The 22,939-nt window shown below is 41.3% G+C and overlaps 1 protein-coding gene across 44 annotated transcripts in view; it reads right to left on the reverse strand.

The window, feature by feature from the left end:
• SLC23A2 (solute carrier family 23 member 2) overlaps window positions 1-22,939 on the reverse strand; it is a 163,168-nt gene that overhangs the window by 21,806 nt on the left and 118,423 nt on the right. For 30 of the 44 annotated variants that reach the window (XR_014831809.1, XR_014831806.1, XR_014831802.1 and 27 more), the window contains 5 exon segments: window positions 13,074-13,162; window positions 11,999-12,069; window positions 10,742-10,923; window positions 1,728-1,848; window positions 981-1,137 (listed from right to left, as the gene is read on the reverse strand). Coding sequence is in view for 10 of the 44 variants with exons in the window: in NM_001435313.1 (NP_001422242.1) it covers window positions 981-1,137; window positions 1,728-1,848; window positions 10,742-10,923; window positions 11,999-12,069; window positions 13,074-13,162 (620 nt within the window). In the remaining 34 variants the exon portion in view is untranslated. 44 annotated transcript variants of the gene reach the window in all.

A 22,939-nucleotide genomic window follows, 5' to 3' on the forward strand; every position in this document is an offset into this window, starting at 1 on the left:
TATATTTATGAACCATGTATTTGGGGGGGGGGATGGGTATACATAAATATGTACTTAGACCATATGATCTCAGAACGTTATTTCAGAAAGACTAAGCTTTTTATAGCATTTGCAAATGTGTCAAGAACAGACGGAACAACTTTATCACCATCACTGAACACGCTTAGAACAGTTATCTTTGACCCAATCTTGGCTTTTCCTCCTTGTCATAAAATATGAAAATGTGACTGCTGAACAGAGAAGCAGACTGGCACAACTCGACTAAGCTCAGGCTTCAATATTATCTAATAAAACCCCTAAATGCCAGGAGCAGAGTCTTCACAATACAACAAGAAGCATGTAATAACCACTGAGTTCACACAAATCACTTCTGGGGTTGGGGTCCAGAAAGCAATACACGTGAATCCATGTGACACCTCAGCTGGGGGTCATATGCCCGTGCCACTGTGCCAAGAGTTACCCAACAGTTAAATTATAACTTAAGATCCATCTTTAACCCGTTTGTGAGTATCAGTTTACCTGACAGCTGTGACCAAATAAAAGATTATAGCTACCCATTAAAAGATTATACAAATTTCATCATGCTTGGGCAGCCTGCTAATCTCCTGGGGCTCCCACCCTTCTGTTCATTTTGGCAGCTTGGTGCTGTGCAGCTCTGCACTTGACCTTTTAAGTGGCTCCCTTAAGTCCTGGCCACCAGACTCAAACTTGGCAAGAGACCCCTGGTGTCTGGGATTTCATCCTACTGGAACCGAAAGAACTAACCAGTTTATCTGAGAAGGGAGCTGGTTAGTCTCTGTGGGTAACAGTGGCCCTCTGGCAACAGCACCTCCCACCTCTGCTCTCTAATTCTCTAAGGGCCAGAACCTTAAGTCTGCCAAAGACAAAGAAGGCCTTGTAGAGACTCCTGCTAACTTCCAAATTCTCTAAGCTCAGACCCCTGTGGGATCCTGATCCCTCCTGGCTACCAAAATACTTACATGGGTATGGGACCTTAAACCACGGGGCTACCAGAAGTACCCCCTGCCTGGCATCAGTTCGAGCATAGAAGCCATACTTCGTGCTGTCAGGAGGGAAGACATCTGTTACTGTGAAGATGAAGCAGAGCAGCCAGGACACGAGGATGGCCAGGATGATCTGAAGAGGTCAAAGAAAAAAGCTGTCAGGACAACAGAGGTGGTGGTTGGCAAAACATAGGCGCCTTCCTACAGTCTGCATATCACACCCCTAAACCATCACTGTCATTACTTCGCAGAAAAACACGTAAGGGATAGGATGGAAACCTACTCCTTGAATGGAGTAACACTTAGAGAGAGTAATTTTATGCTGATAAGGTTATTTAGCCTTAAGCCTGGCTAGTAAAATGAAAATAATGGACAATGTACCTCAAGAGGCCACATGGATTTAGACCTCCCTCAGTTCCAAGGACAATCAATGCCCTCTCACGTGCTGTTAAAAGGGTTCCAGAATTGGAACCTTCTCCAGCTTTTAAACTTTAGGTCCCTGGTCATTTGGGTGGTCATTAGTACCCTGATGCCACCACACAGACATGGTCTCCCAGGAGGACCTGCTTAAAACTCCTCTCCTCACATTTTAACAGTATGAACCAAAGTCAATATAATCTCTCTCTCTCTCTCTTTCTCTCTCACAAACGCAGACACACAGACACACAGACACACAGACACACACACACACACACAGACACACACACAGAGGTGACTACTCACAGGGAACATTTTGAAAAGCTGTAACTTGTATGCAGTCCATCCTTTCTTAGATTTGTAAATTGGGAGAGGAAATTTAACATTTCTGGCATATTGAGAAAACAGTAATACTAGGAAAATTGTCCTGAGGAGAGAAAAAAAAATAAACTAGGTTAAAAGCTGTATGTCTGTGTTAAAAATAACAGTCAAAGCTTCAATGGCCAAATTGACTACATGTGCTCATTTCTCTAGAGCTACTAGTTCTCTATTATTTGGGAAATCTTATCTTTTGGAAAATGGCATTTTGAGATATTGGAACTCTTTTTCTTAGCGTTTCTAGATACAGAAATAAAATTGCCACATAAATGCTTTAACTGAATATTCCTTAATAGAATACAAAAACCTCAAAGGATGTACACGCTGATAAGAAAAGCTCATACTATGTAAGGGTAAAAGACAAAATGACTGATACAACATAATGCACAATATAATTACAACTACATATTAACTGGAAAAAAAAAAGCAACTACCACACAAGAGCATGTACACACACATGCATGCGTATATGCAAACAGGTAAGGATAGGATCCAAAATGCTCACGGGGATTATTAGCTTCAGGTGGCATTATAATTTGTGAAATTTTCCCCCATTTTCTGATTTACATTTAAGAAATATAAATTACTTTTACAAAGCAAAAAGTAAAGCTTCAGTATTTAAGAAAGCTATACACAACAGAATTCATTATTAATAATAATCCTGAGAGGTTTCCATGTGTCAGACATTGCAGAGTCTCCCTGCCTATCACCCCAGCCTTCTACAGAGGTGTCTACAATCATCCACCCACCTTACAGAGGGACAAAGCCAGCAGTCTAAGACCATGTGGCTGGAGTCTGCTGGGTAGGTGGGCAGGGGCGTAGCTCTACTGCCTGGGCTCTGACTCCTTTGCCACACTGTCTGTGAGGGCAGGGATGCCTGAGCTAGCGCCAAAGTTCCTCGACCCACATTCCTGACCCAGGAACACTGAGTGCTGCAGGACATAGCATTGGCCGGTGACCTCCCTGCAGTGGGATTCAGCACATCCTCATCCACCTGGTACCCTGTGTGTGGCAGGTGTGCGATGGCTTACCATCACTGAAACAACAGACGTACAACAACACGCCTCATCACCCACAGGGACTCACTCTTTCCCTTACAACCTGAGGTAGAGCTGGCAGAAAGAGTGGATTCTCAGTCAAGGCTAAGCTAAATTGTGCCTGGGCACAGTCCTAAGTGCTGAGAAGAATTACCAGCTCCACTGTCACATTCCAAATGAGGTGCAGACTGCAGCCAGCTGGAGAACAGGCCTGTGCCACCCTACCATCTCCCCACCTACACAGGCACTTCGCTGTACCTACCACAAAGTCACCAGACCAGCACCAGTTCAAGGATGAAAACACACACAGTGCCCAAGTTATTCCAACTCCCCCAGGGTGGTGAAGTTTAACAAAAAACAATGTGGCAAAGAGCAATACTAAAACATGTGCTTTAAACTTAGACCAACATAAAATTTTCCTGTTTTAAAAAACGTCACTGATTTTTTTTCCATTTGTATGCTGATATGCAAAAAAAGCCCCACAACTGCTATTATTGTTATTATTGCAAGTGACAACTCACCCAACAGTTACACCTGCACTGTGGTGTTCACTTTTCAAAGCACATTTAAAAAGGGAAGGGGGAAGTTCCTGCTGTGGTGCAGTAAGTTAAGGATCTGCTGTTCTCTCTGCAGTGGTTCGGGCTGCTGCTGAGGCATGGTTTTGATCCCAGCCCAGTGGGTTAAAGATCTTGCGTTGCTGCAGCTGTGGCTCAGATTTGATCCCTGATCCAGGAACTTCCATGTGCCACGGTGCAAGGCCAGAAAAAAAAGCGGGGGGGGGGGGGGAATACACACAACAAGTCCCAATTTCAGGCCCCAATTTGGCAACTGAAATTGAATAGGTGGACTGGGCAGAAGAACATTACTTTTCTATTTTTATCCTCAAGTACATCTGTGGGGCAGGTAAGACAGGCCATTGCAGAGGCAGCAGCAGAGGCTAAGAGGTGGGAGACATGCCTGAGTTCACAAGCCTTGGCCCAGGAGAGAAGGGACAGGTTCCCGGCCCCAGTTCTCAGGCCAGGGTTCTATCCACCACACCAGAAGCCTGCCATTTCATGTTCCATTTTGCTTGTTTTAACCTTTCAGATATTATGCAAGTGATGCATGCTGCAGGTGTAGAAAAATTACCAAAGGCAGATAAGCACAAAGAAAGAGGAAAAAATCTGAAGACTGCTCATCACCCCACATTAAGTGACAAGCATGCAGCATTCTGGTCTACTGATTCCAAATGGTTTCCATTCCTAGGGTTTTTTAGGGCATTTCTCTGGGTCCTGGGCACTGGGATTAGAGAGGAAGACAGGACTCTCTGACGTCATCCTTGTCCTCAGAGCAGGTCATCACCTGGCCCAAATTGGAATCATATTTACATGCTGTTTTATACTTTATATGCTGTTTCCCAGCTAAGTGTAGCCCCTGTAAATGCCATGATCTCAACAGATGGGAACCTGAGTCAGCACCTTAGTGGCTTTTTAGCATTCCACCTGGTGGATGTACCACATCTTGTTTAGCAAGCCCCTTGCAGTATGGCACTGGGAGCAACAGACACAACTGCAATGGATTGTCCCTCCCTGGCACTAGTATGGATTATCTCCTTATGACAAATTGCTAGGACAAGAACAGATCTTATCAGTGAATGCTTGATTACACAGTGTTTGATACAAACTGCAAAATAAACAGAGAAAGTATGGTTGAATTTACAATCCACCCACAGACCAAGAATGTTCATTTGCTACTCACTGCAGAACAGGATCTTATATACTTTTAAATCCCTACCAATTTCATCAATTAAAAAAAAAACCTGTATCATCATCTATTTTTTGTTTGTTTGTTTTGTTTTGCTTTATCTAGGGCCACTCCCACGGCATGTGGAGGTTCCCAGGCTAGGGGTCGAATCAGAGCTGTAGCCACCGGCCTACGCCAGAGCCATAGCAACGTAGGATCCGAGCCGCATCTGCAACCTACACCACAGCTCACGGCAATGCTGGATCCTTTAACCTACTGAGCAAGGCCAGGGATCGAACCTGCAACCTCATGGTTCCTAGTCAGATTCGTTAACCACTGTGCCACAACGGGAACTCCCATCATCTATTTTAATATTAATTCTTTTTTTTTTTTTTTTTTTGTTGTTGTTGTTGTTGTTGTTGTTGCTATTTCTTGTTTCTTGGGCCGCTCCCGCGGCATATGGAGGTTCCCAGGCTAGGGGTCGAATCGGAGCTGTAGCCACCGGCCTACGCCAGAGCCACAGCAACGCAGGATCCGAGCCGCGTCTGCAACCTACACCACAGCTCACGGCAACGCCGGATCGTTAACCCACTGAGCAAGGGCAGGGACCGAACCCGCAACCTCATGGTTCCTAGTCGGATTCGTTAACCACTGCGCCACGACGGGAACTCCTAATATTAATTCTTTAAACATGAGAATAGGTTTGTCAGAACTGTTTGCATCAGCAAATATTTTAGACAACATGAATATGAAGTGGGGAACAGTTTAATAAATTATATACTATTTCATATTACTTAACACTGTGCAGTTTTACAAAGAATGAAACAGATCTAAACGGACTGTATTGGATTATAAAACATAATGGTAAAGCTGTATAGGTGCATGTGTTTATATTTCTGCATCACAATATAAATTATGGAAGGATAAACATATTTTTAAAAGCACTAATTTGTTATTTGTATTTTCCTTTCATGGCTGTTCATATTATATTCTTCATTCATTACTCCATCAGTACTCTCTCCCCTTTAACACTCTAGGGAGTTCCCTTGTGGTGCAGCAGGTTAAGGATTTAACACTGTCACTGCAGGACTAGGGTTGCTGCTGTGGTGCTGGTTCAGTGCCTGGCCCAGGCACTTACACATGCCATGGGCATGGTCAAAAAAAAAAAAATAATAATAATTGGTGACACACTATAAATTGGGAACATTAGCCTTTCTTGCAGAATTTGCAATAAATATTTCCTCAGATTCATTTATAATTTAGTTTCACAGGGTTTTGATATGAGTTTTAAACTCATTGGTAGTAAAATCACCCTTTCTCTTTTCATATCTGCTTTGTCTTATCTATTTTACGATTAATTATATTATGTAGGTTTTTTTCTACTAGCACTTTTATGGTTTTATTTTCTATATTTAAGTTTTTAATTCAACTGAAATAGAAATGGATATAAGCCAGAAATCTAACTATTTTCCAAATAACTATCTAATTTTTCCTACACAGTTCTTCCACTCCCACTGATTTCAAACATGACTGCCATCATATACTGTCTATGAATTTTTTATTGGTTCTGTTTCTTTCCTTCCTATTCTGGTCTACCAATGTCTCTATCCTGTCCTAGGTCACAATATTTTTTGTTAAATTTTGGAATGTATTTTAATTATTGTTAATGGCAAATCACCATTCCTTTCTCCCTGCCCTTTACTGTACTGATCCATATTATTTTATTTCCGTCTTAAACATTGCTTAGCTCATCCAGAACAAGTTTAAATGATACTGATGATAATAAACATGCTCAATCTCAGTTTCTAATTTCAACAGGCAGGCCTGATTTAAGTCTTTCACCATTAAAGTATAGGGCATTAACAAATCTTATTTATTGCTGCTTACAATCCACAGTAGAGATATAGGTTGAACTTGATCAATTTTTTAAAATTTGTCACGTGGTTTTTATCAATAAAATCTACCATGGACCTATAATGAATTTTATTAACAAGTTTTCTAATATTTAATCATCCTTGAGTTCTTGAAATGATAAATACATTGTCCTTTTATTGTATTATCTGAAGCAGCATTTTCCGAAATCATGTTCCAAGGAACATTCTTTTCAGATATTTATAGATGTAGAACTTAAAAAATTAAGCATGTGCAGGGCTATTCACTAAGGTCCTTTTCTCAAAGTTTTCTACACACTTGCATCTTACAGATTCCAAGGAGCCCTACAGTAGAGAAAGATGCTGATCTTTATACTTGAACATATTTGCTCAGGGTTTTACACAACCCCAGGAAGGAAACGCTGGTCCAGGATCTCCCTTTTGCATTAGCTCTGTCAGGATTTGCCATTAAGATAAAATTATGATGTTTCCTTCCCTTCTTTCTCAAAGCTCTAGAACAGTTTTAACAATGTAGGAAGTCTCTCTTCCTTGGAGGTGCAATACACTGTCTAACCAATGAAGCACATTCTTTAAGAATAAAAGTCCTTGGAGAATAGACTTGTGGTTGCCAAGGGGGAAGGGGAGAGAGTGGGAGGGACTGGGAGCTTGGGGTAAATAGATGCAGAATGTTGCCTTCGGGATGGATTAGCAATGGGATCCTGCTGTGTAGCACTAGGAACTCTGTCTAGTCACTTATGATGGAACACGTAATGTGAGAAAAAATAATGTATGCATGTATATGTAACTGGATCACCATGCTGTACAGTAGAAAAAAATATATATATAAATAAATAATTTAAAAAAAGAGAGAGAGAATAAAAGTCCTTCCACAATACTCTTGACTTTTCTTCTCAGCGTCAAAGGTATTCATGTATTCACAGTGTACTCACCAAAGCACCTGCTCTGGGTCAGCTGGTGAGCCCGGTGCTGAGGGTGCCATGCAAAGCTGACACCCCAAGCACAAAAGAAGAGTTCTGGAAACTAAAAAACAGGAGAGTAGAAATGAAAAGCTTTACAGAAGGAGTTATAGATAAAGGTGAGTAAAATTCCTGTGAATAGAGGGAAAAAAAGATGAAGAAATTCAAGACAGGAGAGGAAAATAGGAGGACAAGTTTGGAAGGACCAACTTCCAAACTTTCAGAAGTGTCAGAAAGAGACAAGAAGGAATGGAGGAGAGGGGAGGCATCTGTGAAATAATGCAAGATCATTTCCTATGAACACCTGAGATTCCCAAGTGAAAAGGTCCAGAGTGTCAAGCCTGAGACGTAAACAGACAACCAAGGGGGCAGCAGGCAAAGTTTCAGACATTGTGATGATAAGAAGACCTAAAAGCTTCCAGAATTCTAGCCTGTGTCTTATTGGAGGAGAAAGGCTAAGAGGCCTTGAAGAGATAATGGCCAAGCATTTCATAGGACTGAAAATGGACAGGAAGGGAGCAAAAAAAGGAGCTGGAGACCAGTTTAGAAGTGGTAGCTGAGGGTGGTAGCAATGAAGACCCAGAGGACAGCCACAGGATTTATTCTGGAGGTAGGAGAGAATGATGGGCTGTAAGTGGAGCATGAGGAAAAGTGAAGAATGAAAGATGACTACAGGGCTTCTGGCTTAAGTACCTGGGCATGTGGCTGTGTCACTGAGGATGACAAAGAAGGAACTGGTTTGGGGGGCAAGGAGGGAATCAAAAGTTTGGAGCTTTCTTCTTTTGAAGTTTGAGATGTGTGTGTAACAGCAAATGCAGAGGGTGAGTCGGAGGTTGGATCTGTAAATCTGAGTTCAGAGGTCTGGGCCACAGGTCCCTATGGAAGTCAGCAGCGTAATGCACGTCTGTTGATGCCATGAACTGGCTGAGATGTCCCAGGGGAGAGCATGTGGGACAGAAGGAGGCCCAGGACCAAGCTCTGAGTAGCCCCAACATCCAGAAGTCAGGGTGAGGAGGGGTCAGTTTTGAGTATTTGTCAAGTAAAATAACTGAGAAACTACCTATTTTTGGTTTTTTTGTTTTTGTTTTTTTAATTTGGAGGAAGGAAACACAGATTTTTTTTTTCCCCTTTTGCTTTTTAGGGGTGCATCCGTGGCATATGGAAGTTCGCAGGCTAGGGGCTGAACAGGAGCTATAGCTGCCGGCTTACACCACAGGCACAGCAAAGCCAGATCAGAGCTGTGTCTCTACCTACACCACAGCTCATGGCAGTGCCGGATCCCTTACCAACTGAGCGAGGCCAGGGATCAAACCCGCATCCACATGGATCCCAGTCAGAGTTGTTACTGCTGCGCCACAAAGGGAACTCCAGGAAACACAGATTTAACTCATCCTTTTTGGAGCTGCAGCTCTATCCCTCCTTGTGCAATCATCCCTTCTCATCTTAATTAGAAGATGCCAGAAGTCTGTTCTATCTGTTTGCCATTCTCCAAAGAACCAGCTTTGAGAAGTATCACTTCTATTTGCTTCATGTTTTTGTATCTTTACCAATTCTTTCCCTGCTTTCTCTGGGCTCATTTTTCATCCTGTTTTTCTAGTTTCTGGAGATAAGCTCTTCGTGTACTTAACTTGCCTTTAAGGTTACGGCTTCTTGAAAACAAATGACTATTCTGGAAGTGTGACGAGTGCCCTTATCATCATCATTTTATAGATTATAGCAATCATGAGGTTTTGATTTCCTTTCTACACGTTCTCTTATAACAGTGCTTTCTTGCTTCCAAGTGGTTTGGGGGTTTTGTTCACTCTCTTGTTATTAGTCCCTAAGTTTACTGCATGATGATAAATACAATTTCTCCTTTTTGGAACTTACTGGATTTCACTGAGTGAACATTCTTACAGCCTTCTACATATCTATCCTGGTGTGGAGAATACTGACCAACCTTCGGTGAAATGATAAATTAAGAACAACACTGTATATTTTCCCACACCTTAATTTATAATGATATGTGGATTATAATTATGCAAGGATTCACTTTATTTGTAAAATATCTTCTAACACAGAGCACAGAATTAATTGTTTTGGGCGATGTTCTAGTCAGACTATTTGGGTTTAAAAAACCATCTTGGCCACTTACTGGCTGTGTGACCCTGGGCAATTAACTTTGCATCTTTGTCCCTTGATTTGTTTAGCTGTTAAACAGGGATAACTCTAACATTTACCTTAATTTATAATATATACAAACAGTGTTATGTAAAGCACTGATGCATAGGCTCAGTAAGTACTGCTTGTTACTGAATAATTACAGAATATTTCACAAAGCAAAATAAAAACAAGTGGAAATCTTCTTTTTTTTAGAAATTTTACTGGTTGGTAAAATTCTAAAGTCTTAGAACAATTTCCCTATGATATGGTCAACTCCTACCTATTCTATAGATACATGCAGAGAATGTGGGGTCTATCTGTGGTATACAGAATTCTGTGGCTCTAAGGACCAATATTATAAAGTCCTAGATGTCTTTACTGACATTACTTAAAAGGGGGTAAGTGGCATCTTTAGTGAACTTGAAATACTGTGCAAAGGGACTGGCATTGACTATCAGGATTGTGGCAGAATTGAGCCTCCTGACAGGAGTCACATCGCCTTCAATACCAACACACCTCCTGCAACATCTCTATCTCCTGCTAGTCTGGAAGTATTTTTGAGTCTCATCTAAAGGATTCAGATTCTCAGTATTTTATACAACTCATTTGCATGAGACTTGGCATAACCTCAAAAGTCAAGAGCTAATTGTACCGTCATCTTACTCTCTTCCCAAATTTTAAAACCCTACAACCCTCCCTCTATACATCAGTGCCAAATCTGTCTCCAGAAGACCTTGAGTGTATGTCACTTCAGGAATTCCCTGGCATAAAGCAAATAAATTTTAATGTATCAGGATAATCTTATATATATATATATATATATTTGTTTTTTTTTTTCCTTTTTTACGACCGTACCTGCAGCGTATGGAAGTTCCTGGACCAATGACCTAAACGGAACTGCAGCTAAGGCCTACACCGCAGTCACGGCCACAATGGATCTGAGCCACATATGCAACCTACACTGAAGATTATGACAATGCCAGACCCTTAACCCTTTGAGAGAGATCATGGATGGAACCCACATCCTCACAGAGACAATGTTGGGTCCTTAAGCCTCTGAGCTACAATGGAAACTCGCAGACTAATCTATTTTAAAAGTCTCCTAAAGTTTGTGTCAGTGCTCAAGACATTCACAGAGGCTGTCCCTTAGGGAGATTTTTACTGTCCGTTTCTGAGTGGTACTGGACACTTACAGCATGGCGATGCCCCAGTGCTTCCCTGCTCTCTCCCCCGCAGCCTGGAAACCAGAGAGGCCAATGAGGGCCACCGTAGGCGTGATGGTCAGGGGTCCGATGTATTTCAGCAGAGCCCCAGGCAGGCCCAGGAGGCCAATGACTACTTCTATCAGTGAAGACATGATGATGGCTCCCTGGATCTGGAACAAAAGAGGACACAGGCATGAGAGCAAGCTGCTTATACCTCACACACTCCAAATGTCACCTGCAACCACAACTGATAATCCTGGAGAGCACCAAGTTATTAACAGGCATGACATCGCAGGGAAATTCCTGGGAAACCCCAAAATAAATCAGTGGGGATGATTGGGACCTAGCAAACCTAAGTATGACCTGACTGATGTAAGAGGATTACAGAAATGGGCATTGGACACAAAGTCAGCTTATACTGATTGAGACAGACATAATTTATAATTCTCATTTAAGACACACAACATTCAAATACAAGTCTTAGAGAAACAATGCAGTCCAAAGAGTCTTTTTTTTTTTTTTTTTTCCCTGCACCCATGGGATGCAGAAGTTCCCAGGCCAGGGATGGAACCCGAGCCACAGAAGTGACAACACTGGATTCTTAATTGCTAGGCCATCAAGGAACTCCCCAAAGATTCTTGACTTTTAAAAAGTGAGCCCCTGCAGAACACTTAAAAGATAGTGTTATTGACAAAAATTCTAAAGGCATGTTTCTATTGTGCAGAATGGTCACATCTGTATTAATTCTGAACTAACAGCAAATGATCTTATAGGTTTTTGGGAGATCTGGATAAAAACTGTCCATTGTTCTTCATCCTATGCCCTGTTCTATTCAAGTGCACTGTAGCAGACAAGTGTCTTTAATTCTTTCCACCATTATAGGCAAACAATGAGGCCAAAATGAACATTTTTACAACCTATCAACACCATGGCTCCTCTCAAAGGGAGCCACGCCTCGGTTGGTTGAGCCGCAGGGTATAAGAGCACAGGTCTGCGGGTACACAGGAGAAAGGAAGACAGAAAAGAGGACATGAGACAATACGGTTGGGTCCCATAAAGCATTTCTGCATGCTTTATTTTATAGTGGTGCCTTAATTTAGTTTAACATCAGAAATGAACATGTCAGTAGCTGAAAAAGTAAAGGAGAGCTTAGTGCAAGCAACTGCAATTTACTGGGCACAACAAAAACACTGAAGCCAAGAAGAAACACAAAAAAGCCATAAGCAGACAATGCTTATCTTTTACCTCACGTATCCGGGGATACCAGATGTGTTCCGTGTGTAACAGCTCTGTTGTTCCATTTGCAACCGAAACATCTTGAAAACAAAAACAAAAGACCAAATTTTTCTTGGAGTGATACTGATGCTTCCTGGGACATTCATTTTATTCTTTTAAAGAAGAATTTCCTCCCTGTTCTATTTGTATAAATATCCATCCCTAAAATCCAAGTTACAACAGTTCACCATATTATACTGAAAGGTGGAGTCTCCATCATTAATTTAACCAACAACTGAGAGCTCCTGGCTTCTGAATAGCTGAGTGAACTAATGATACACATCGTTAGTCCCGGTCTCATAAAAAGACCAACCCTTGCAAAGCAGCTCATTGAAACCATAGCAAGGTTGCCTGACTGAGATTTTAAAAACCTAGATAAAACAAAGGCCCCTTTCCAGTTCCTAAATCAAGTCAGTGGTCACAAAGTAACTCCTAGGAGCAGGGAAGGAAATGAGGGCTGGAAAACTCTGCTCCTAGAACCTAAAAATTTAACAGTATTTTGAGAATACAACATGTCTATCTGAGTTCCTCCAATCCATTATCTGATCTTTTCCTGACCTTACTGAGTTACTTAAGGATCTTCGCAATCACTATTAGGGGGATGTGAGGGGAGACAAAAGTCATTTGCAGAAAACCAAAGCATCTGGATCCTTAAAAAGCAGAGATGTTTCAGAGAAGGGATGCTGATGCAGCAAAGAGAGTGATTATTACTGGTGGTTCATAAAATCCACTGAAAGAAAGAAGCAGAAAAATAGCACAAATATTTTTCTATTCTGTTCCCATATGTATCAATTTCATTAGCACAGAGAAGTGAGGTCCTTTTCTGGTCCTTACTTGCTTTGGGGTTAGGGATGAACGAGTGGATAGAGAGAGAGACAGAAACATGATCCACAGTTTGGAGCATTCTTAGCTGTTTGCTGATTTGTGTTTTTTGTGCCTGATTCCAGAAAGGATTCAAAGCTGCTGGGGGCAGCATGTCCAGGCCTCCCTTCCATCACCTGCATTAAAGGACCCCAATGACATATGTGGAAATAACTGCAATTACCTGTGGTGTTACATTTCCATTTATCTAAAGACAGGATGGCTCGAGCAGGGGCCAGAAATGCAAAAGCACTGGCCTGAAACAGGGGTAACCTAAAAGAAACGAGACCAAAACCATGATCACGGCATCAGGAACTACCGAGGTAGTTCACTATTTGATAGCTTAACAGTCTTTTCCATAGACAAACAGCATATGAGTAAATGCAGACACACCTGGAAGAAAGAGCCCCCGTCTGCAAGGATCTCCGCTGCCACACAGCCAGGGACACTGCTTCACCGTTCTCCCCTCCTTTCTGCTCTCCCCCTAGACAAGCCCAGAGTGGACCTCTGGGAACCCTATGGTCAGTGCTAGCACCCCAACCTGCCCCTGCCATCGCCACCTTTCCCCTTGGGGGTGGGGGATGTGGGCATACGGGTCTTGCTGAGCTTGTGAGCTCCTTACTGAACATCAGTGCAACGTCTTCTATTGTACCACTCTTCTCCGTCTCTTCCTCCTCCCTTTCAAATTTTTATTGGTTATCATAGGAAAAAAAAAACCCATTTTTGCATTTTGTAAGTCAAAAACTGCCCTGTATCACTAAGCATTAGGCATTAAAATCATGTTAGTGATCTATCTATTGAGGAAAAGGAAAGCTGTGAGTTACAAATCAACAGTAGATACAGTGTTCTGCTTAATCATATAAAATACTCAAAAGTGCTCAAACCCTTATTTTTAAAGACCCAGAAAGCTTGCAGACTTAAATTTCCTACCAATATTGTCAAACTGAATGCAGAGATCTTCAGATGCCATCATTCAATTACATTTTAGATATTTCATATTGACTTTATAAGCACTGGTGCTACTCAAATGCAAAAGATTTTGTCATTTATTATTAGAGATATACAATACAGCATTTCCACTGGAGCTGTATTTGGTGGCTCTGTGCACTAACATGGCAACTCTTTAATATTACTCTGGGGGTGAAATATGAAACTGGCTCCTTCGGTTTGCAGGGTTAAGAACTCCCAGATGTCCATATCATTCTTAAGTACTCCCAAGCAGCCTGGCATCACAGTCCTGGCCAGCAGAATGGGAACCCAGCAGTCTCCTCTGAGCTGACAGTTATGTCCTGCCGCAAGTGTCACAGAGACTGGATTGAGAAACGGCAGCTCTGGCTGTAGAACACATAGCCGCTTTATGAGTCTAGAGCATGAACATACCATTCTGAGACAGATAAGAGTCAAATATTTTGTTCTCCTGGCCATTTTCATCCTGCAATGAAGTCAACTGAGAGTAGGCAGGACAGTGGCTTTAAGACACAGAGGCAGGCTGCACAGCACAAACCAGATGCAAGCTGGTGGCTATCCCCATGGCCATGCCCTCCACAACCATTCATTAATAATTGCCTGTTGAAGGGGCCTGGTGCACAGCACTATCAAAAGTGGAAGTAAAGGTCTGCTGAAGTGCAAATGTATCATTAGAGGAAAACACTGCTTGCTCTACAAAACTTCATTAAGCACAATTTCTCAGAAATGTACTCAAAAGGCAAAGGGAGGTCAGCATCTTATCAGACATGGATGTCCCTTCAAATGGTCCAAATGGTGTTTGTTTTACTATCATTTCAGATTTCAATCAATGCCTTCGAGGGCAATACAATGTGGACTGCATTTAGAGATCTCATCTTTAGGCCCACTGCAATCAACCCTGCACAGGTGACGCACTGGATGTGTCAAAGTGAAGACTGGTTCTGGGTTCTACTCCTGGTGACATAAGCCTCAGTTCGAATCTGACCATTGCCTGGGCACCTTTCAGGGCAAGCATTTTACGGCTTCACCACAACCAAAGGCCTCGAGAGCACAGCTACAAAGAAATTCACTCACTTTCACACAACCTGAGTTCCTCTGAAAGTGGGTGCTAACAGAAAATTCCCACATGTGCTACCCCAAAACCTCCCAAGATGACCTGAGAAAGGATGCGCACACGGGCTCATGTATGTGTTCAGTGCGCAGCCACGCACCCTGCCTCCCATAGGCAGTCTTGGCTGAAGGACAAGCAGCCGCTTTACAGTAAGTATGTGTCCCAGCAGTGAAGTGTGGCTCCGCAACTGGCAGGGTAATTCACTGGCTTGACTGAATATTCTTAGGGAAAGTTGCCACGAGAGCACATTACTTCATTAAATAAGAGCTTATCTAAATCAAAGTCAACAAAGCCAATTTTCCAAGAAAGCGACTGAGGATAATAAAGCATTTGTTATTCTCATCCAATAAAAGTGCCTTTTCGGGCACTTCCTCAGCATGAAGCTGGTCAATCCTGGGGCTCTTCACTTGCACGATCACCTACACCTCAGATCCCTGGGCTCCCCCGCAGACAGGACTGTCTGCTCTATTTTGTACTGATGACTGGAAAGTAAACAAATTAGACCATGCTTTTCTTTACACCAGAGGTTGGCAAACTGATCCAAGAGCCAAATCCGGCATGCTACCTGCTTTTGTGAGTAAAGTTTCACTGGGACACAACACCCCCCCACACTCATTCAGGAGTTGTCCACACCTGCTGCCATGGGGCAACAGCTGAGCTGATTAGTCGCAATAGAAAACACAGAGCCTAAAGTATTTACTGGTTGTCTCTCTACAGGAAAAAAAGAAAAAAAAAAAAAAAAAAAAAGACTATGTTAAAAAGTGTATCTTAAATATGGGAAGATCTCCCCCAAAGAGATCTTTGCAGAAAAAAGTTTTTTAAAGTTAATAGTGTTACTAGATGTCATTAAGAAAAAAATCTGGAAATTCCTGTCGTGGCTCAGTGGTAATGAATCCCACAGTTATCTATGAGGATGTGGGTTCGATCACTGGCTTTGCTCAGTGGGTTAAGGATCCAGTGCAGCTGTGGCTGTGGCCAGCAGCTGCAGTTCTGATTCATCCCCTAGCCTGGAAACTTCCATCTGCCTCAGGTACAGCCCTAAAAGGAAAAAAGAAAAATTCTGAGGAGTTCCTTCTGTGACGCAGTTGGATAAGGGTCCAGTGTTGCCACAGCTGTGGTGTAGGTTGCAGCTGTGGCTCAGATTCAATCTACGGCCTGGGAACTTCCATATGCTGTGGGTGCAGCCAAAAGGAAAAAAGAGTCTGAGCAGACAGACACCTTTGTAGTTACATGTTTCCATGTCAGGCTCTAGCCCCAGAACAGCAAGAGAACCTAACCAGCCCCAGAAAAGTTCTTACTTTGTTCAAAACTCTGCTGGAGGTACCCCATTTCTTCCCTGGCATCCAGGTGATCTGAACCCTTTCTCCAGCCTAGTCTCCCACTAGCCACTTTACATACCACACTCCAGGCAAGCAGTCTACACTCTTGCCTCTGAGCCACTGCTCTTCTAGTCTGTTCTCAATTCATTTCTTTATATATATATATATATATATATTTTCCCCCCACTGTACAGCAAGGGGGTCAGGTTATCCTTACATGTATACATTGCAATTACAGTTTTTCCCCCACCCTTTCTTCTGTTGCAACATGAGTATCTAGACATAGTTCTCAAATCAATTCATTTCTAATACTCTATTTTTATTCACCATTTAAGGCACAATGAAAACAGCACTTCCTCCAGGCAATATTCCCAGCTGGCCTTAGAATTTGTAATGTATTCCCCTATAACTTAGAACTTCTGGCCATGATTTCTACAAGTCACTCCCCAAGTCACCAGGAAACTGCTTTATGATTCCCAGGGAGGGCTGGTTTAAAATGAAGATTTCAGGAGGTTCTGTTTTGGCTCAGTGGGGCACAAGCCGGACTAGTAATGCATGAGGATGTGGCATAGATCCCTGGCTTCGCTCAGTGGGCTAAGGATCCATCATTACTTCAAGCTGCAGTGTATGCTGCAGATGTGGTACAGATCCCGAGTTGCTGTGGCTGTGGCATAGGCCACATAGGCAGCTGCAGCTCTGATTTGACCCCTGACCTAGGAACTTCCATATGCCCTAGGTGTGGCCCTAAAAAGCAAAATAAAATAAAATAAAATAAAATGAAGGTTTCTGCAAGTCACACAGTCCTGGTTAATCAGAGTCTCAGGTGAGGTCCCTGTATCTGCGTTTTGAATAATCCCTTCTGGGAGAGACTGAGGCACCAGGCAACAAAGGTGACAACCCCATGCCAGGTAAAGGGATTTATTATTTTGGCCACTTGATAAACATTTCTTGGATGTCTGCTTGACTCAGGCACAATAATAAACAGATATGACAACAGAAAAAACTACTTCTGGATCCTTGAGGGGTTTCTGTTGTGTGAAAAAGATACCTATCACGGCTATACATGAAGGGTGGTGATCTAGTCCTACAAGATACCATCCAAGTTTGTAGCTGCTTAAAGAAAGAGAAGTGCTTCAGCCCATATGAAAGAGGTTAGTAGTTCAGACAGAGAGAAGAGCAAATGAATGCCACACAACAGACCCAGAAATCTTTGAAGAATTGCAGATACTTTACAATGGGTGAGAACTGATTTGGGAAAGGTCACAAGAGACCTACATTCTTCCTGCAGGCAAGAGGAAAACTGCTGAAGAAACTTGTTCTAAAAGGACCACTTTGGGGGGACAGGGGGATGCGAAAGCTGACCTTAACCCTAAAATTATTCTCAGAAGGCATTCTGACAGGTTGTGGCATGGCCCTTGTTTGTGGTGTCAGCTCAGATGACTAGCCTTCCCAGGTCATGTCTGCACACAGCTCAGCCTCTATGGACTCCCTTCAATAGCACTGAAGCATCTGTGACAAGCTCCTGGCTGCCAACGTGCTCATCTCCCCAGAGGGCTGGAATCTCCCTGACAGTAGAAACTGAGCCTGTCATACTCATCACTGGACTTCTAGCACCAACTCTCACTTAGTAATTAATAAATTGAAGTTGCTATTTACAAATATCCTTTGAGAAGAATTTTATTAGACTAGAAATGAGAGGTTAAGTCTTTCTGCCACATTGATTTTAACTGCAATTTTGGGAGAGGATGTTCTTTTTAAGATTAAAAGCACTGTGCATGGACTTTCAAGATAAAACCAGATTATTGCCCCCCCCCCCCCATCCAGGCCTCAGGGGCTGGCATTTCTCTTTGGTGCCATCAAGGAAAGGGTTTTTAAAAGTTTAAAAGGCAATGGCTCTATGAGCCTATGAGCAGCACCATGAAGGTATGAAATACATCTGTCCCAAACCAAAACATTTAATGAAAATGAAAACAAACACATAATTCATCAGCACAGAGAGAACACTCTGTCTGCGGCTTCCACCACCTACCAAGAAAGCAATCAAGCTGGCACAAAACCTTTCATTGCCAAATAAGCATTTACTGGAGTCCAAACTGCAGCACAATTTTAAAACATAAAGCAAGTTTGGCCTTAAAAAAACCACAGTTTTAATACTGAATCTGCCATCAGGAATGTGTGTCCCAAGTGCCTTTTTTAAAAAAGCAAAGAACTTTCAAAGAAAAGTCTTAATTGGTAACATTTCCCTTTTGTTTACTCTATATATGTACCTATCAACTGGACTGCTGGAAAGTAGCTTATAGATCTGGTATCCTTTACTCAAACAAACACTTTAGCGGGCATATCTTAAGATAAACTTATCCTTCCACATCATTGCCTGAGTTACCACACCTGAGAGGTGACATTAATTTTAATAATGTAATCTAATATTCAGGTCACACTTAAATTTCTCTAATTGGTTATAAAATTTCTTATAGCCAATCAGAGTTCCTAATTCCATCTGATGTTTAAAGCCAGGCTAAACATTCTCAGTAAGGAGACTGCTCAGACTTCTTATAGCATCACATCAGGAGGCCTGTCACATCAAGCTGTTCCACGAGGTAGGAAAGCCAGGTTAGGGTAGTGACTGCTGGAACTCTCCATTTTAAAAGTACCTTTTCTGGAGTTCCAGTTGTGGCTAAGCGGAAACAAAACCTGACTCATATGCAGGAGGATGAAGGTTCAATCCCTGGCCTCGCTCAGTGGGTTAAAGATCCGGTGTTACCGCGGGCTGTGGTGCAAGTGGTAGACGTGGCTTGGATCTGGTGCTGCTGTGGCTGTGGTGTAGGCCAGCAGCTGTAGGTCCAATTTGACCCCTCACCTGGGAACTTCCATATGCTGAAGGTATAGCCCTAAAAAGCAAAAAATTTTTAAAAAGCATCTTTTCTCTTTTGTAATGAATAAATTCTCTACAGGGTGATTCTTAGATTGTACAAATATTATATTCCCACTAGTTTATTAGCATTCTTACACAGTGGACTTAAAAATTATGGTTTTTCAATTTTATCATTCTATCTATATTCATTCATTAGTGTCCTTTTGTAAAGCCACTTTTTTTAGAAGTGTTTTTATTTACTTATTTTTAAAAATTTATCTATTTATTTGTTTTCCACTGTACAGCATGGGGCCCAAGTTACACATACATGTATACATAATTTTTCCTCCCATTGTCATGTTGCGATCTAAGTATCTAGACATAGTTCTCAGTGCTACACAGCAGGATCTCATTGTAAATCCACTCCAAAAGCAATAGTTTGCATCCGTTAACCCCAAGCTCCCAATCCATCCCATTCCCTCCCCCTCCCTCTCCCTCCCCCTGGGCAACCACAAGTCTATTCTCCAAGACCGTGATTTTCTTTTCTGTGGAAAGGTTCATTTGTGCTGTATATTAGATTCCAGTTATAGGTGATATCATATGGTATTTGTCTTTCTCTTTCTGACTTATTTCACTCAGTATGAGAGTCTCTAGTTCCATCCATGTTGCTGCAAATGGCATTATGTTGTTCTTTTTTATGGCTGAGTAGTATTCCATTGTGTATATATACCACATCTTCCTTTAAAGATTTTCTCTTTTTTTTTTTCAGAGTTATCTAAGAAATATTTTATTTTTTGTTTTTTCCTGCTGTACAGCATGGGGATCAAGTTATTCTTACATGTATACATTCTTCCCCCCACCCTTTGTTCTATTGCAATATGAGTATCTAGACATAGTTCTCAATGCTGCTCAGCAGGATCTCCTTGTAAATCTATCCTAAGTTGTATCTGATAACCCCAAGCTCCCGATCCCTCCTACACCCTCCCTCTCCCGTCGGGCAGCCACAAGTCTATTCTCCAAGTCCATGATTTTTAAAGCCACTTTTTTTGAGGAACATCACTGTAAATGTACAGGTTTGTTTTTAATTCAGTTTAATAATACACTTTCATGACGATTCCTTTTAATAATTAGATAGTCCTAAACTTGCCCAAAGCAGCTTGTTCAAGCCAGGTTCCCATTCTTTTGTCATAGCTCCCCAATACCCCTGCCTTATTCTTTAAGCAGTTCCTTGCTTTCTGACACGAGATGTTCCAGGCTTAACTTTCACTTTTCTCAGCCCTAACCCTGGAGTCAACCACTTCTCCAAGGAGTCCTGATTCATTTCAGTGGAGAATGGTATTTAGATACCAAGATCTGAGGACTAGGTGGGCTCACCATTGCTGGGATGGCATTCAATCAGCAAACAGAGAAACAACTCATTTTTTCAATCATGGGGTCATAATGATACCTCCAGTTCAAGTCAATACTACTGGATTTCTTTCTTTCTTTCCATATTTATACCTCTCCTTCTACTATACTGAGAATCCTGATTTCCAACACCAACGGAGTCAATCATATGTTCAATATGTAATACCATACAGCATAGTTCCAGAATTATACCAATATCACTACTAAGACGACCTCTAAATTCAAGATTTCTCCTTTGTTTTGTTTTTTGTCTTTAGAATATATATCCCATTCAGAGTATGCAAATTACCATACTCTAAAGTCTGTGAATTAATTCTTTTCCCTACGTGGCCAGCAATATAACATATAATTAGGTTTACTTGTTTCTGTGTGTATTCAATTTTAGGGTTTGCTTTTCTTCATCCTTAGATTTTGTTTTGCAAATACTGAATGTTTCTATAGTTAAAAAAAAAAAAATCAAACCATATAAAGAGATATACCAGGAAAGTCTCACTGCCATTCCTATCCCCTCCATCCCCAAATCACACTCATCCATCACTGCTAACCATTCCTTTTTTTTTTTTTTTTTTTTTTTTTTTTGCTTTTTAGGGCCACACCCACAGCACATGGAGGTTCCCATGCTAGGGGTCTAATCGGAGCTGCAGCTGCTGGCCTACACCACAGCCATAGCAACACCAGATCTGAGCTGCATCTGCGACCTACACCACAGCTCACAGAAACTCCAGATCCAAAACCTATTAAGCGAGGCCAGGGATCAAACCCTCTACCTTATGGTTCCTAGTCAGATTCATTTCTGCTGCACCATGATGGGAACTCCCAACTATTTCTATTAATTTCTAACCTATTCTTATTTCTCTAAACACACAAACACTTTTTTGCAACTTGCTCTTTCAATATATCTTAGAACTTACTCTATATCAGTTCATAGAGATGTTTCTTATTCTTTCTCAGGGCTACATAGTAATTCATTATATATGACTGTAGTCAGTCTCCTACATATGGGCATTTAAATTGTATTAAATATTTTGACATTACAAATTATACAACAATAAAAAAAACTTGTGTTTATTTTGCATTTGTGAGATTACAGCTACAGGGTAAATTTCTAGAAGTGGGATGGATTGCTGATAAATGTGTATGTACTCTAGATACTATAACATTCTTCTTCATAGGGACTGAACTACTTTCACTCCTGATGACACTGTGTAATAATAGCCATTCTTCCACAGCTTTGCCATCAGAGGGCTTGTCAAAATTACTTTCTGTCAGTCTGACAAAGGAGAGAAATGGTATCTCAGGGTAGCTTCAGTTTGTATTTCTCTTATTGTAAGTCAATTTGATGACCCCTTCATATGGAATAGGGCCATTTTATAACTTTTTTGTGAACTGTCTATTCATGTCTTATGCCCTTTTTTCTTATCTTGGTCCCACCCACAGTATGTGGAAGTTCCTGGGTCAGGGAATGAACCCATGCCATAGCAGCAACCTAAGCTGCTACAGTGATAATGCAAGGTTCTTTTGCCCTGCGAGGTTCATTTGCCCTTTTTTTCCATACAGTTTTTTGGTATTTTTAAACTCTGACTTTTAAGAGTTCTTTCTATATTAGAACTTATCTATGATATGTTACAGATATTTTTCTCTTTTATCTGTTTCTGCTATATTTCTACAATATAAAGCTTAAAATTTTTTAAATATTTAATGACATCAAATTCATCACCCTTTTTGTTTCTAGACTTTGAATCCTAGTTTAAAAGCTTTTTTCAACTGCTAGTTATAAAGGAATTCACCCTTATTTTATTCTAATGGTTATATAGTTTTATTTTTCTTATATTTGGATCTCTAATCCATTTTGAGTTGATTCAAAGAAAAGTTTTAACTAAAGTCAAGTGTAACTTTTATCTTCAAGTCTATGATATTCTGGTCTTACAGGTATGTATCAAAATTACATGGACTATTTCAGTCAGTACTTCTAATCAGACACACTCCTGGGGTACCTCAGTAGAAAGCAGCCCACTAGCATCTCTCCCGGTTCCCAAGAGGAGGCCTTGTTCAGACAGAGCACAGAAATTTTGGAGGGTACAATTTTGATAACCTTCTTTTCAAGCATGATAGTATCAATGATTTCATGTCAAGAGTTTATTACTTAAAAATCTAGCCAGTCACAGAGAAGCATGAGGGGATTCTTTGGGGGTGTGGAATGCTCTGTGGGTTGTGGTGGTGATTAAGTGTACACAGTCACTTAATCATCTAAGCATATACATGAAAAGGGACAAATTTTACTGAATGTCAATTACCCCTCAATAGATATGACTTTAAAAAATTGTATCTATGAAGTGTCTTTCTGGCAGGGGAAATGGGAAGAAGATAACACATTCCTTAAAATACTAGTTATGTCA

The sequence above is a fragment of the Sus scrofa genome, chromosome 17, assembly GCF_054392235.1.
Source record: "Sus scrofa isolate SSC_HxYL_T2T_F1_AM1 chromosome 17, Sscrofa_HxYL_maternal_Yorkshire_Landrace_v2.0, whole genome shotgun sequence".
NCBI classification, from domain to species: Eukaryota; Metazoa; Chordata; class Mammalia; order Artiodactyla; family Suidae; genus Sus; species Sus scrofa.